Genomic DNA, 17,033 nt, shown 5'->3' with positions numbered 1-17,033 from the left:
TTGTCCACAAAATAGCTGGGCAACTTAGAAGCAGAAATGGAATAAAATACAAATTCCTAAATTTTATCCTGCAAGTTCAGGAGTCCTTCAACAATAATGTGACTTTTTTGTAGTTTCAGCTAATCGCAGTCAATTTCAGTGAGAAAAATATTGATGGAAAATTCTAAAAATAAGCAACTCATTAAGTGTTAAATGAGCATACTAAGTAGTATAATAAAATCTCATACTTTTCTAGTAGGAAGAGAATTATTCCTCTGCCCAGAGTATCCACACAGTATACACTGCCTGCTCTGATGACAATTAAAAATCAACATATCACAGAACGTTTGTTTATAATTCATTGTTATAAGTGCTCTACTTTGTTATTTATTATTGCTGTTAATCTCTTACTGTGGCTAACTTATAGAGTACACTTTTTTGAAGAGGTGCATACATAGAAAAACAGCATGCATGGAGTGTGCCCAGCGGAGGTCTTGGAACACAGTCTTGGTACCCAAGAGAGTACGGCAGAACCAACGTTCACAGAGGACGTCAGGAAAAGCTTAAAATTTCTGGGCTCATGAAAACTTTAGACATTCACAACTGAAAAGAAAACTTCAGTTTCTTTCTTTCTTTCTTTCTTTCTTTCTTTCTTTCTTTCTTTCTTTCTTTCTTTCTTCAATAGACATTATTATTAAAAATAATATTACATGAAATAAATTTAGACTGTGAGTCAGGCACCATTACTGAAGGAATACATTTGTGCATTCAGATACCCACATCTACACATAATTGAGAGGTTTAAAAGAAAACTCAAAGGCTGTTGACAATGTAATCTTCAGAGAGTGGCTGTCTACTCATTCACTCATCTACCTCATTACAGCAGATTTTAATTTTTCAGCCTCTTCTCTGTATCATAAGCCTCAACTCTGAGGAAATTGAAAGTCGGTCAGAAAAAAAAAAAAATCTCTCCAGTCAACAAGCATCAGCTTAAGACAAGAATTTTATTTAAAAAAAAAAAAAAAAAAAAAAATCTTGAGGCAAAAGACACCGTCAACACAACAAAACAACATCCTACAGATTGGGAAAAGATCTTCACCAACCAACATCCGACAAAGGGCTAATATCCAAAATATACAGAGAACTCAAAAAATTAAAACACCACCAAACCAAATGACCCAATTTGAGAAATGGGGTACAGAGCCAAACAGAGAATTCTCAATAGAGGAATATCAAATGGCTGAGAAACACTTTAAAAATGTTCAACATCCCCAGTCATCCTTTTTTTTTTTTTAACTTGATAAAACATTTATAAGAATACCATTTAATATCTCACACAATGAACTCAAACAGACATTATCTTACTCAGTCTAGTGTTAAGAAATCAAATTATCTAAAATAACCTGTACCTTAGTAGAACTAAGAAAGGTTTTTTAGTGTAAACATTCTCACAGAAACATAACCTTACAGTGCTTCTCCATACTTATAGGCAATGAGTAGGTCTGCCGATGGCACGCGGGGCAGACGCAGAGAAGCCGGGGCTCCAGGCCGCTGAAGCTTTACCTTCTGATGTTTTCCACTGTTTCCACAAATCCTCAACAGTTATGTGCTTATCTTCCCTGTGAAGATGGCTGTGTTTATTGGTAGCATCTTTATATTTCATATCTTCTCTGATAAACTATAAAAGAGAAAACAGTAAGTTAAACATGAGTAAAAATCCTTTAGTTCTGATAAAATAAACACAAAACAAAACAAAAAATTTTATATGTGGTTGATTTTTTCAAATACTACTACACTCCTAGGGTTTTTACAGCATTTTCTCTTGATTGTTAAACACATTTAACAAAATGTCTTCTAATCATGGGAAGAGAAAGAAGGAAAGTTTTTATTCAACATTCATCACTCAGGAGATATTAGTCTACAATTATACCGTGTGTGACTACACGTCCCCACACACAAAGACACGGAAAGCCATACAGTCTAAACTTCATGATGGCCCTGTAAGGAAAGCACTGCTTCTGTTTTATAAATGGAAAGCCAAAGCGGAGGGTGGGTAAGTAACATGCCCAAGATTAAAACAAAGGACAACTGTGAGACTCCGCCCAAAGTCACAGCTACATAATTCAGCTACTGTCTCAATAGCACATTTCTGACACACAGTCAGCAATGACATATTTCCAACCAAGACTAACACTAATTTCAATCATTTTATCATAGTTCTGTGTTTTTCTACCGTCTAAGCTATTACTTAAAGGAAAGCTGGCTACGATGTGATAACTAGCATATTTTGGAAACCTTTGAATATCTTTATTAATCATACCTTAAACTATTTGGAGGAAAAATCAGCAAAATTATCTCTGCTGAAAATAACCAAGTCTTTAAATTTTCTTTTCCACTGTCCAACAAATAAAAAAGCAAATTCTATTACATAGCCTATAAACCACTCATCAGTGCTGTACCTGGAAATTCAGGTTTTCGGTTTTATCTCTTCAAACTTCCTCCAAATAAACCCACAACTCTAATTATACCACAAAAAAAAAAAAAAAAAAAAAAAAAAAAAAAAAAAGAATACTTTAATTGCTGTGCTTTCTAATTCCATTTTTTTCTATTTTTGCTGTTTTACTTGGGACCTGTATTGACTATTCCTGGCTTCAAAAGTAGATCATAGACTGTTTCAGAAATTCAAAATGTAGAAAGTCACAGTCCCCAGAGACTCCAACCCCAGGAGCTAAGTTCTTATCTCTATACACTAACAATAAGCATAATATAAGACATGACAAAATTTGGTTTGACTAGAATAATTCTATACTAATTTACTTAACATCTATATTAAGCAAGCCATTTAATTTCCCTGGCTTTAATGCTCAGATTTTAGGACCAACATTACTACTCAAACTGGCCTCAAACAGACTGGCTCATGGCAGCTTACTCATACAGTTCTACTACATGTATAGAAATTGACAGTGGCTACTTAGGGCAATGCTTTCAAAGCATCGGAGGCAAGCATGTGGTAATGTGCTTGTTGCATAGGCTCTGTTCTTATGAGACTGGAAATTAAAACTCTGGCCCTACTCAAAGCTTAAAAAGCACTAATCTAAAAGACTTGCCTTAGAATTTTTTATTCTGTTGCTATAATTAGTGTCTTATTTTTCAAGCTTCTTTTTGTAAAGATATAGGTAAAGGGGCTTGTCTGCCTATACCTATCCACTTTTCCTACACTTCACACTATTATTATCTTTAGAATCTAGTTAAAATATTTTGGGGAGGTGGGATCACTATACCTAAGATGCTGCGAACTGCTCACTTTGGAAGAGGTCCAAGAGCCGAAGAGAAAATCAAGACTGAAAACCTGATGATAGATTGAGCAGAGAGGAAGTCAGTCTTGGAAACAGTCCAGTCAGCTGGAACAAACAACAACTGTTCCATTTATGGGACACACATCAAAAAGAACGTCCGAGGAAATTCTCTTCACTGTGTGATCACTAATAACTGAAAAGGACAGTTCTGTGGCTTCAGAAATAAGCTAATTTCCATGTAGATGAGATGGGTACTTGTTAATATTTCAGAAATTACAGAATGAGTTTATGGGTATATATTAAGCGTGTACCTAACAAATCAAAGGGTGTGGAGGTGTAGAACACTGGTGATACGGAGGGAACAGGGAAACAATGGAGAGGAAGAACTGCCTGCAAAGAGGGACAGAAGAGCATGGCAGAGGAGCGGGTGGGAAGACTGATAAGAACACTAAGAATGTCTGGAAAGGTCATTTGGAAACCTACGATTTTATAAACTTCGTATTTTTTTTTTCATGTAGAGAGTTTAATCAGAGTTCCCCTACAAACGATAGATAAAATGCTCCTCCAAGAAACAATAGGGTGCCAAATAAAAATCCTACTGCCAAGTGTAGGATACCTCACCTGGAGTTGTTTGGGGTGTCCCAGAAACTCCCAAAACAATAAAATAATCATTTTAAGGAAAGCTAAGTAAAAATTAAACAGGTAGAATTATACTTTTCCTAGAAGTGTTCAAAAATAATTTTGCCTTTAAAATTTTGTCATAGGCTGGGCAGTGGTGGAGCAAGCCTTTAATCCCAGCACTTGGGAGGTAGAGTCGATCTCTGAGTTCAAGGCCAGCCTGGACTATAAAGCGAGTTTCAGGACAGCCAGGATTGCACAGAGAAACCCAGTCTCAAAAAACCAAAACAACAACACAGGATAATAAAACTTGCAACAAAAACTCAAAGGCACGTTCTGCACGGTATAGTTCTTTGCTGTTCTTACCAGAGAACATGACTAGAAAACAAAGGAAAAGTTATTTCCTGCAGAAATGAAGTTGGAAAATGTTAAAGTAAACTGAACATGTATATGAAAGCCCATCGGTTCCATTAAACTCTCTTCTCTGTCCTATAGAATACACAATTCTACCTGCTCAGAATTCTCTAAGGCTTTATAGGAAAGTACTAATTTGATTTTGAAAATCAACAAATTACTAAAAAATACATAAGCAAAAAAAAAGTATCTTACAACTTGCTGGAATCTATGAGTTGGGAAATCTGAAAGCAGAATCTGAAATTCAATCATATACAAACCTACTCCAAGAAATCCTAAGATGACAACACTAACAAAGGACTGACCCATGAATAAGTGCTGACTGAATATGCTTTTCAAAATGACTCAACAGATGACTCCACTAAGTAAAAATAAAATATATTGCTTTACCTATCTTTTTTAGGAAGTCATGTCATATACTCATTTCAGTTTTTGCATCTGTAATATACATCAGATATTTGTATTGTTTTGTGACTCTGCTGTAATAAAACCTAATACACATTAAAACTATTAACTGGATGTTATAGTTAGTTCTAGCCCTTTCCCCTGGGAACTACTACATTAGTAAAGGCCCATGCTTATATTCACTCAGTCCTCCCCAACTCTGTTACCCACTCCATAGCTATTTGCTCAGAGGATGGATTCCTTGGCCATGTTTCTAGATCTTCAAGGAGATACTCTTATTTTGAAAGTACCATGATGCAAGTAGTCACAATGGGCCAGGTAAGGTGGAAGAAATGAAGCCAATAAGCATGCAGAGAGCAAGTAATGGCAACAGCAGAGGTCAGCACAAAGAGCGAGCGAGAAGCACAGAAGCACATCGCTGCCCCAGTGCTCCAGGACTTCCTACTTGTATTTCTGGGCTGCACAGGGTTTTTATTTCCACTATACAAATTGGATCCTCTTGAAGCCTCAATACTCAAGAGCCATGATTTATCACCACAGCTAAGCACTCAAGGCGCTGGACTCTGACAGACACTCAAAATCTGACTACCACTAACTGTCCAACATTTGCAGGCTACTTAGCGTCTCTTTAGTCTCCCACTTCCCAGTATTACAGAGTTCCACTTCAGATATTCTAAAACAAAACACATGAGATTGAGATATGGAAGAAAACTACAGCCTCTTCACTGACGATGGAAGTAGAGAGAAGTTCCCAAAGGACACATGTCATCAAAATAACGCAATGTCCAAAATCTGATAATTGAGTCACTTATAGCAGATGGGTTTCTTATAAACAACTGCAGGGTCTTCCTGTCTTGAAAAGAGCATAAAAATAGCTTAGTATAGGATCTTTCAAGAAAGAATAGACAAGAAAAAATTATCAGTGCCCACTTTATTTTATTTTATATTTATTTAATTTATGTGTATGCTCATGCACATGACACAGCATGAATGTAGAATTTCAGGACATCTTGAAGGAGTTTCTCCTTCCAGCACTTGGGTTCTGGATCAAGTGATGAAGTTTGGTGGCAAGTGCTTTTACCTGCTGATCCGCCTCACCACATTCTCACTTCTAAAGACCAAGCACAAGCACTTGCCACCAAGCCTGGTGACCTCAGCTCAACACCCAGAAACCACCAGGTAAAAAGAGAGAACCAATTCCTCTAAGTTGTCCTATGATCTCCACAGGAGTGCTACAGCACAAATGTGCCTCATACCAATCAATCACTCAATATGTGTAATTTAAAAATATAAAAGAACACAAATTATACTATGTTCTCACATAATAGCAAAAGGTGCATTACTTATAATACGAAAACAAATGTCTTCAGTTCCTAAGTTCAGGTATTTAAACCCAGTGCTAATAAAAACCTGAAAATCATTTGGGAAGTTTATACTTTACTACAAGCATAACTTTACTCTACCCAGTTAGTTACAAACTAACTCCCTGTTGCTCTGGCACCAACTCAGAACACTTATCCCTATTCCCTGAGCTACCAAAATTCAAAACCTATCTGACAAAGCACAGCTTACCTGTAATAAATGCATGAGAATGCCTTGTTAAAATCCATTCTCAGAAGAGTTCAGGCCCGACAGGCCTCATAATTACTTGTCAATACTAGTAACGGTAGGTCAGACCTTAACCGTTATTTATAATACTGCTTCAAACAGGCCAGTCAATGGACAACAGATAGATGATTCAAGCGATTAATTTACAAAGAAACTTCAGAAACACATGGGTGTTGTTGTTGTTGCTGCTGCTGCTGCTGTTGTTGTTTTGGGGAGGTTAAAGACAGGTTTGTTTGTTTGTTTGCTTGCTTGCTTGCTTGCTTGCTTGCTTTCCTGTGTAGCCCTGGCTGTTCTGGAATTCGCTCTGTAGGCCTCAAACTCAGACTCACCGATTCTCCCTCCTGAGTACTGGGACTAAAGGCATGTGTCACCACTGTCCAGCAAGAGAAACAATGTTTTTGAGTTGGAATCTATCAGGATGATATAGTCTACATCAATGACTCCTCCTCGATATTATAATTACAAGTCAAAATATCTTTTAAAAATTGACTATCATTCCACTAGTTTGCCTATTAATTAAAAAAATTGTACTAGTCAGTGACATTAGAAACTCATCAAGTTATAATCCAAATATATAGACAGAAGATTGACAAAATCTGGGTTCTTATTTTTAAAAAAAAACAAAAAACAAAAAGTTACCTATGAAGATACAACAACACAGACAGAAGCAGGGAGATTTTAACACAGAGAACACCTAACAGTGACTTAATTCAGATATTCCTACTTTATGATGAGTTTTTATCAGTATTAAGTGACTTTCTTAAATATTTTAATACAATGGGTTTATTAGCTGAAGAGTACCTGTGGCATGTTGAGAAACTGTTACTATTCAAGTGGATCCTCTTTTCTCAAGTTATGCTTTCTATAGTTTCATTAATTATATATCAGATTTAAACTGTGTCCTCTGGTCTGAGTACTTCAATATAAGCTCACCATCATGTTCCTCTTCTGTCCAGGCTCTAACTATTCCCAGCTGTATGAGTAGCCACACTGTATATAATGCTTACCCAAGAATTACTCAGACGCCATCTCAGTAATCAATCTACTCTCTTGTGTTCAAATAAACCTAATTTCACTTGATAATAGCCCAAAGAGAAGACTAGCAATACCAACAAGTCAGATATGACAAAAGTATGTCCACTTCCCTTGAGAGGAAAAACTTCTATGATGCTGATGAAATCTATTATGAGTTACTAATTCCTTACCCTAATTACCCAAATTAATACTATAATAGGTCTATATGTTCAGGAAAAATATACTATATATAGAATTCGATGCTACCTGCTGTTTTAGACATCCATTGGGAGGTCTTGGGACATGTCCCCTGCAGCAAGTGGATGGGGCTGTTGCTGTATTAAGACTACAATAAATGGTTGTCATGACAACGAGAAATGTACCACAGTCTTCATCATTTGGAGCTTATCAAAGCCTACCATTAGGCTTTGGCTCCACGTTCCAGTATTCTTTAACTACCAAATTATTAACTTCACTATATTTTTGCCATCCAAGAATTTATACAAACAAATACCTATGCAATATTATGAGTCAATATTATGTCCAATTAACATAGCATCAACATGTCAAATTGCTCAGAAGAAATGTGTGGCTATTTAAGGAGAGGTTACATATTTAAGTCTCCATGTTCTACTTACTAAAATTCTGGTAAGCCAGAATGTTCATTTCCAGTATAGATGAAGTTACAAAGATTAGATTTAGCATCCTCCTACACAGCAACTAAAATACCAGGCAAACTATGTGGACACCAATTTTCAAGACACTAGATACAAAGGAGCAAAGGATCCTAGACAGACCAGAATCAATAATTTTGATAGCTCAGGAAATGGGCTAAGTGTTGTTCTAAATTTAGAGACATGATTTCTAGAATATGTTATAAGAAGAAAGAAGCTATAAGCATCAAGCCACTGCTCTCAAAGGAAGAAATGCAGTGGGAGTCTGGGGGATCCAGGGGTGCAAGAGACTACAGGACTATTTGTAAGTGTGAGCCTGGACATTTAAAAAGTAGTCTTTGTGCCTTGAGCTGACTTACACACACACACACACACACACACACACACACACACACACACGTGAGGAATAAACTCAAGACAAGGAAACAAATTGATCTAAGAACATTGGAGAAAGCAATCCTCATGCTCACACAAGGAGGGCACTGTGCCTATTTCAGAGTGGAAAACCTCCAAATACAGAACTAACCAGAGAGAACACTATGATTGGCTTTGCTTCATTACTGGAGAATATTAACCCTGAAATGAACTCTACAATGATCCTACTTAAAATGTTCTAAGTATGAATGGCCCTCACCCCATTAAACTTTCTCAAAGTACTTTGCCCAGTTCAAAAAGAAAGCTTGAGAACATTTATAAATTACAAAATACTCTTTACCCAAGATGACAATGCTTAAAATGTGTGGCACTCAATCAGTCAAATTACTGAGCACACTAAGATACAGGAAAACAGCAACCAAAAGCAAAGAGCAATCAAAAGTGAAATAGTTGAGAATTAGGGCTTTTAAAAAATATTAACAATATACAGCCCAAGGGCTGGAGAGGTGACGCAGAGGTTAAGCACACACAGCTCCTTCCAGAGCACCTGGGTTCAGGTCCCAGTACATGGCAGGTCACAACCACCTATAACTTCAGCTCCAGAGAATCTGATGCTCTCTTTTGGCCTCTACAAAGATATCTGCATTTATGTACTCACCCCCCCCCAAACATGCACATAATTTAAAATAAAATAAATATTTTGCAGCTATAGTCAACATATCCAACAAGCTAAGACACATACTAAGCATGTTAAATAGAAGCATAACAATTAAAGTTAAAAAACAAAACAAAACCCAAGCCAATATTTTAGACACAAGATAGTGGAAGAAAAACACTGAGATGTATGGCTGAATACAGCAGACAAAAGGATAGCAAATTTAGTAAAAAGTTGTAGAGTACCTTAAATGAACCACACTAGTCAATAACCTAAAACAGAAACGTCAAGTCTTAAAGGAAACCAGAGATTGGACAGGCATACGTCTCAGAGGAAAGCGATCAAGAAGACAACAGGTGTTGCATCAGACACAGTGCAATGTAGAAAATACAACAGTAGCACATGTAACATACGAGATTAAAAACAAACAAACAAACAAACAAGCCTGCCAACTTAGAAATCTTACCCAGGAAAAAACATTGTCAAGGAAATCAAACACTAGAAGAATTCAACATCAGGAGGGCTGAACTACAAGGAACATTTTGGTTTTAACCCAACTGTAGACAGAAGAAGAGGGCACAGATGAACTCTCAATCTTCATGATGGATTTATGATTATAGATAAATTAAATACATAGGGAAATATGTGTAATTATCCTAAGTCAATGATATTTTACAAAGCTGTTGAGAAAAAGGTGTGATTTATCCATTTTGTACAATACTGAATATTCATACATCTGTGGGAATATAACTGGCAGGACCGTTTTAGATTTCAGCCTTAGTAACAGCAACCAAGAAGGTGAAGTCATCGTTGCCTTTACCAAGATCTTTAACTTCTTAGAACTTATCACATAGCAAGACAAAACTACATAACATGTTCAAAAGCCTCCACTATAATATTATAAAAGTAAGGCTTGTAATTATGCCAAATGCTCCTCACCAGAATTCATTAGGCAAATCAATGCAAAATTAAATGTAACATACATCTCTTTACACTTAATTTTTAAAAAAAGAGAACTTGTCAAAAGTTATGTAACATTTAATGAAATTACATCAATTTAGTATGACATAACTTTAGGATATTTTCAGTGCAAGGTCTAGATAGTTGTCATATATTAATTTTTTAATGGAATAACAAAGTTATAAAGCCCATGGTATACATTTCCATACTCTCTCTTAACTTCTAATGGAGAGAGCTATTACCTGGATTCAGTAGCAGTGTCTTTATAATCCCAAGAAAGCCACAGAACTAAATCAGGTACTACCCAGGGTCTCCAAGAAACAGAAAAGAGTTTCCATCCAATGAACAGAGGTTTTAGTCCATTTTCTACTAGCATATCCAAGTACCTAGGAATAGTAATTTAAAGATTTTTCGATAATGATAAAGATAGACTTTTCTCATATTTGTAGAGGCTAGGTAGTCTAAGATCAAGTCTAAGAGCAATCTGATGAGGGCCTTTTCACTACATCCTCCTATGGCTTGGGGGGGGGGCCTGCCCATGTCCTGTTGCTCACCTAGACTAATACATGTAGCAGAAAGTGGTCTTTGTGACCTAAATTAACAGTAATTATGTATGGCCTCCCAACACTTCCAGGCCAGGTTAAATTTCTAGCACATGAAGTTAGGGAGAGGCTAGGGAGATGGCTCAGAAGATAAAATGCTTGCTGGATAAGTATAAGGACCTAAGTTAGGATTCGCAGCATCTACCAAAAGCCAAGCACTCTAACAGACATTTGTAATCCAGTGCAGGGTAAAGAGACGAGGACAGGAGGTGGGACACAGTGCATCCAGAGTGCTCAGCTGGGAAGCTGAGCTCCACATTCATTGAGAACCTCTTTCCTTTCTGAGTCCTTGGAGCCCCGAGCCTCTTCCTAAGCCAGCTCTACAAGACAGTGGAGCGTATCAGTGAGCAGGAAGCCAAGCTGTACCTAGGCACCTGCTAGCCATGCCTCAGCAGCAGATAAACTCAGACCTCAAGGCGCAGCTGTGAGAACTAAACGTCAAGTACCTGAGAAACCCGAAGGTGGTGGAGATCCTAATGCTATCATACTTTTTGTACCAGCTCCTCAACTGAAATCTTTCCTGAAATCCGAGCTTAACCTTCATGAACTGGAGAAAAACTTCAGTGGGCAGCAAGTACTCATTATTGCTCAGAAGATTATCTTTCTAAGCTAACTCAAAAAGGCAAGAGGAAACTAAGCAAAATGACCCCAGAGGCCATACCCTAACGCTTATGCAGAGCGGCATCCTTACGAGTGGGTCTTCTCGAACATCATGACGGGTGGACCAGGGCCCAGGGGGTCTGCTCAAACTACTACACTAACCAAGGAAAATAGTAAACACTGAACCCCTGCTCTGATCTACCCAATGGACAGGACATTCTCCACAGTTATGTGGAGAGCAGGGACTGACTCTGACATGAACTCTGGTGCCCCATATTTGACCAGCTCCCCTTGCTGGGGAGGCCTGGTGGCACTCAAAGAAAGAATGAGCAGGCTACCAAGATGAGACGTGATAGCCTATGACCATACGGGGGGGGGGGGGGGGGGAAGGTCCCCCTCGGTCATAGACCTAGGGAAGGGGAATAGGGTTAAAGTGGGAGGGACGGAGGAATGGGAGGATACAAGTGATGGGATAACAATTGAGTTGTACTCTGAATAAATTAATAAAATTTAAAAAATAAAAAATAAATAAAATCCACACACACATAAAAAAAAAAGAGTGGGTCTTCTCGGGTGAAATTGTGGGCAAGAGGATCTAAGTAAAAGTGGACGGCAGCTGGCTCATAAAAGTTCATTTAGACAGAGCTCACGGAGGAGGTTGGGGTGGAGGACAAAGACACAAGTCAGATAGGTAGAATACAAGGTTGGAACATCTTCTGGTGGATGTAAGAAGCTCATGGGCAAGGGTGTGAATGTTGAGCTCCCTGAGTTTCAGCTATAAGCATAAATGATTAAATAGGTATCTTTCACACAGAGGAAGATGGTTGGCACTGATGCATGTTCTCACATGTACGAGCATGCTCACGATAACCCCACACACTTAATACACCACACTCATGCATACACATAAAAACTGAAATTTAGAAATTAGACAGATTTCATTACATCATATCATTTCTTCCCAAATTAAATTGATGGTTTATAAGGCACTAGCCAAGGAGAATATAGGCAGTAAACTACGAACCCCGACCAAGACCTAGCCAACGAACATGATATTCTCCACCATTGAGTGGAGAGTGAGATTTGACTCTCACACGAACTCTGGTGCCCCTTTTCTGACCACATCCCCTGGATGGGGAGGCCTGGCGGCACTCAGAGGAAGGATAGCAAGTTACCAAGAAGAGACTCGATATTCTAAGAGCATATATAGGGGGAGGAGGTCTCCCTCAATCACAGACATAGGGGAGGGGAGAAGGGGGGAAGTGGGAGGGAGGGAGGAATGGGAGGAAACAGGGGAAGGGCTAACAATTGAGATGTAATATGAATAAATTAATAAAAAAAAATTTTTAAAGTAAATACATATCTGTAATTCTAAAACAGAGAAAATATAATATCCCAAAGGAAAAAAATGTATACTATAAATAAAAAAAAATGTATACTATACCAAAACAAAAATAAATAAATAAATTGATGGTTTAAGTGGAAATTTACATTTCTAACTTGAAGTGCCTTTTATAAACTGAACTATAGCTATATGGTTTTATAGATGAGAGTATCAGTAAGATATTTAAGTTAAGAAGTTCCTATTTTCTGTGAAACTAAATTTGCTTCTTGTCATGAAAATGTGGACTACAATTAGTATGAAAACTTACAATATGAAGGGACTAATACTGCTTTACTTTGATACTGGGACTCTAAGTTACAGAGCACCAGTGGTGGGAGTAGATCACATTCTTTCTCTGAACAAGCAAGGTCCTGCAAGTTACTGCGAGTTCCTGTCACCGAGAAAGTAATGTGGAGAGAGAGAGAGAGAGAGAGAGAGAGAGAGAGAGAGAGAGAGAGAGAGAGAGAGAATTTTAAACAAGGTCAATGAGGAGAATAGCCAATGATGCAGAAATCAGGACAGGATTTTAAATACTTAGAAGACGTTTACATGTCATGATGGAGATATTGCTGAATTTGAACACAAAACTCTCACGGTCAGGGTGCCAATAACAGAGGGCAGGTGAAAGCTTTGAGGCTAGGAAAGCTCTCCAAGAGGTGGCAGCAATGGGCAAAGAAGTGTAAGAACAGGAAAATAACAAAGAAATCAGCAAAGAAACTGAAAAGAAGTAACCCAATAGACGGAAAGTTGGGAGAGCCAAGTGAAACTGATTAATATAATCATATTGATTAATATGAAGGCATTTTGGACATGATGCTGGAAAGTGAAGACTGAATACTACCCCTGCATAGCAACACCAGCAAGCATCATGAGAAGGGGCTGCACTGAGTAACAAAGACAGAAACCTAGGTATTCGAAACAAAACACAGCAGAAATAATACACAGGTCCTCCTGGAGGGATTCTGTTGTACTCAAAGGAGAGACGAGGCAAAGAGAAAAAAGGAAAACTTTGATTCAACAAAGTTTTTATTTTGTGTGTTTACAAAGAAGAAGGAATGGCAGGTTTCAGACAGATGGAAAGGTTTCAGGAGAAAATGGGAAAGACAGCTGCGGAGAGAAGAAATGGCCTAAAGAGCTGCCCTGGAACAGCGAGAGAGGAGGTGAGTACGTGAAGAGAGGTGTTGCTTTTCCAAGGACACAAACGGATTTCACAACACACAGGGAGAAGACAGTTTATGTGCACAAATACAGCTTGTGATCTTAATAGCTATATGGCCTCTGGCAATGAGACAATCCTAACCTCACTGGTCAGAATTAGATCACCGCCAGGTTTTAAACACATCCCAGTGTATGGGAAATAAAATCTGAATACAGAGTCTAAAGAAAAATTACTACCCAATTATACATATAAGATTGCATAACAGAAAATTTTATCACTATTGTCATCTACATAAGAATGTGAAGATCAAAATGTTCTGTACCTCAAATTCACGTGGCAGACACATAGAACTGTACATTTTTCAAAACCAACATGTATACCTAAATCTACGCCATTATGTTGTGCATAAAAAGGTGTGTCTGCTTATCAAAACTCAAAAACTATTGAGCTAAAAATCTCTGTATTAAGTTGTATATAAAATATGCATCAAAAATGCAAGTGATATCGGGGGACTTGGAGGGAGGTAGTAGTATAAGATCAAAACATTATATTATGAAATTTTCAAAGAATACACTTTTTAAAGGGACCTAAGTCATCAAGATTTGAAGAAACTTGAAGCCAGCAAGACAGCTCCTTGAGAAAAGGCAATTGTCACTAATCTCGAACTGATTATCACGATCCCTGAAGCCCACATGTTGAAAGGAAAGAACTAGCTCTTGCAAATTGCCTTCTGACGTCCATACACATGCAGTGGTGTATGCGCATGCATACACACACACACACACACACACACACACACACACACACACGTTTAAAAAAATAGAAAAAATTCCTCATAAAGACAGAAGTGTATCTACTAAAAAGATATTTCTTTCCCCCAGGATCTTCAAGAAAATCTTTAAAACACTGCATTAATTTACAACAAAGTGCAATAGTTGGTGTCTTTACCACTTGGTTTTTGGGAGTGAGATTCAAACAGAGCTCTATCATTGCGGTTTAGGGTAGTAGCCATAGGCCAATTCTTCAAATATGAAAATCAGTAATACCGAGGGACTGTTGGGGGTTTTGTTTGTTTGTCTGTTTGTTTATTTAAGACATCTTTGTTATACCCTAAAGAAAGAGATCAATTTTCATCAATCATTACATGCAACTATGTAATGTGAGCTAGTTAAAATCAAAAGGAGAAAACATGATAAAAGAAATTAGATTGGAAATCAGATCAAACTAAATTACAAACCTAAAAATATCAGTAATATAATACAAAACAAGAGACCACTGAGTTGGAAGAACAGTGATGGCAAAAAAAAAAAAAAAAAAAAAAAAAAATAGAGAAAAAGAAGGATTTATATTGAGTTTCTACTTGTACTGAATCTGCCAACTAGCATCAACCTTACAAGATGCCTTCACTCTAGGCTAAAGCTACAACCAAACTATATCCTGAGTCCTAACATGACTGTACTTTTAATAAGCAAAGTTAAACAGCAAACATAAGAAAGCACACATAAAATGCCTCTGCGGGCTTGTCTTAGTCAGGGCTACTACTGCTGTGAGGAAACATCAAGACCAAAGAAACTTGGGGAAGACAAATTGCTTGGCTTATGCTACCACACCACAGTTCAGCATCAAAAAGAAGCAGTGAGGGCAGGAACTCAAGTAAGGCAGGGACCTGGAGACAGGAGCTGACACAGAAGGCATGGAGGAATGCGTGCTTCCTGGGGCTTGCTCAGCCTGCTTTCTTACAGGGCCCAGGACCTCCAGCACAACGGGCGGGGCTCTCAAATATCAATCACTAATTAAGAAAATACTCTAGCCGGGCAGAGGTGGCGCACGCCTTTAATCCCAGCACTCGGGAGGCAGAGGCCAGTGGATCACTTTGAGTTCGAGGCCAGCTTGGTCTACAAAGTGAGTCCAGGACAGCCAAGGCTACACAGAGAGACCCTGTCTCAAAACAAAACAAAACAAAACAAAACAAACAAAACAAAAACAAAAACAGAAAGAAAGAAAGAAAAGAAAAGAAAATGCTCTAAACACTTGCATATAGTTGATCCTAAGGAGGCATTTTATTTTATTTTATTTTATTTCCTGGTTTTTTGAGACTGACTTTCTCTGTGCATCTCTGGCTGTCCTAGTACTTGCTCTGTAGTCCAGGCTGCTCCCTCCTCCTCAGGGGGCTTTAGCTTGTGTCAAGTTGACATAAAACTATCTAGCACAGGGCTTAAGAATAAAAGCTGTATACAAAAAGCTCTTAATACTTCACCTTGGTTAAGGCAAAAAGAGTGTGGAGGAAGCTGTATAGTAACTGACCACAACTAGACAGACAGGCAGACTGTGCTAACTATAAAAGGCCATGAACGCCAAGCTAGGAAGCCTAAACTATATTGGAAGACTACAGCTGTGGGTCTCAGCATGTCTATTAGACCAGCAGGATCAGTATCACCAGAGAACTTACTAGAACCTCAATCAGACCTATTGAATACGAAACAGTGTGGGCCGAACCATCTGTGCTGGAAAAAGTCCTCTGGCAATTGTGACATGCATGGAAATTTGAGACCACCCAAGATATGGTCTGATGTAAGTTTTAAACAGGAGAGAAAACAACCATGTATTACACTCTATGTGTTTTTATTAAGATAGATTTAAATGGAAGACTGCAATGGCCATGCCAGCTACAAACAACATAATAATCATCTCAGTAGCCCTGAGAAGTTAGAAGGCAGGGATGACACTGTGACATGAGAGCAAAACTAAGTCAGCTGATAAATGGATGAGAAGAACAGCCAACTAAAAGAGGATAAAGAATTTGTTTTCTTTTCTTTTTTTCTTTTTTTTTCCCCCTTTTTCGAGACAGGGTTTCTCTGTGTAGCCCTGCCCTGGCTGTTCTAGAACTCAATCTGTATGTAGACAAGGTTAGCTGGAGAGATGGTTCAGCCATTAAAGGCTAGACTCACAACCAAAATATAAGAAATGTTTTCTTTAAGCCAGTGATTCAATCAGCCTAAGACTTCTAGGAAAGAAAACAAGTGAAAACATGTGCTTTGCTGGCATCTAAGCAAAAGAGCTGGAAATTATACCAGATCAAATGTATGAGGAAAATTCTAAATCAGTGTTTCTCATCTTATGGGTTGCAACCCCTCTGGGGGTCAAATGACCCTTTCACAGTTATCCTGCATGTAAGACATTTACATTAGAATGCAATAACACAATCAAATTACAGCTACGAAGTACCAACAAAATTAATTTTATGGCTGGGGGTCACTGCAACACGAGGAACATTACTAAAGGGTCGCAGC

The 17,033-nt window shown here is 38.0% G+C and overlaps 1 protein-coding gene across 2 annotated transcripts in view; it reads right to left on the bottom strand.

The window, feature by feature from the left end:
• Positions 1–17,033, bottom strand: part of Stim2 (stromal interaction molecule 2) — a 130,768-nt gene that overhangs the window by 53,981 nt on the left and 59,754 nt on the right. For both annotated transcript variants that reach the window (XM_051165149.1, XM_051165150.1), the window contains exon 3: positions 1,543–1,657. In XM_051165149.1, the coding sequence (XP_051021106.1) occupies positions 1,543–1,657 (115 nt within the window). The remainder of the gene's footprint in view (positions 1–1,542; positions 1,658–17,033) is intronic.

This window comes from Acomys russatus, chromosome 22, assembly GCF_903995435.1.
Source record: "Acomys russatus chromosome 22, mAcoRus1.1, whole genome shotgun sequence".
Lineage (NCBI taxonomy): Eukaryota > Metazoa > Chordata > Mammalia > Rodentia > Muridae > Acomys > Acomys russatus.
Note: the sequence above shows the minus strand (reverse complement) of the source record. Positions and strands in the feature narration are given on the sequence as shown.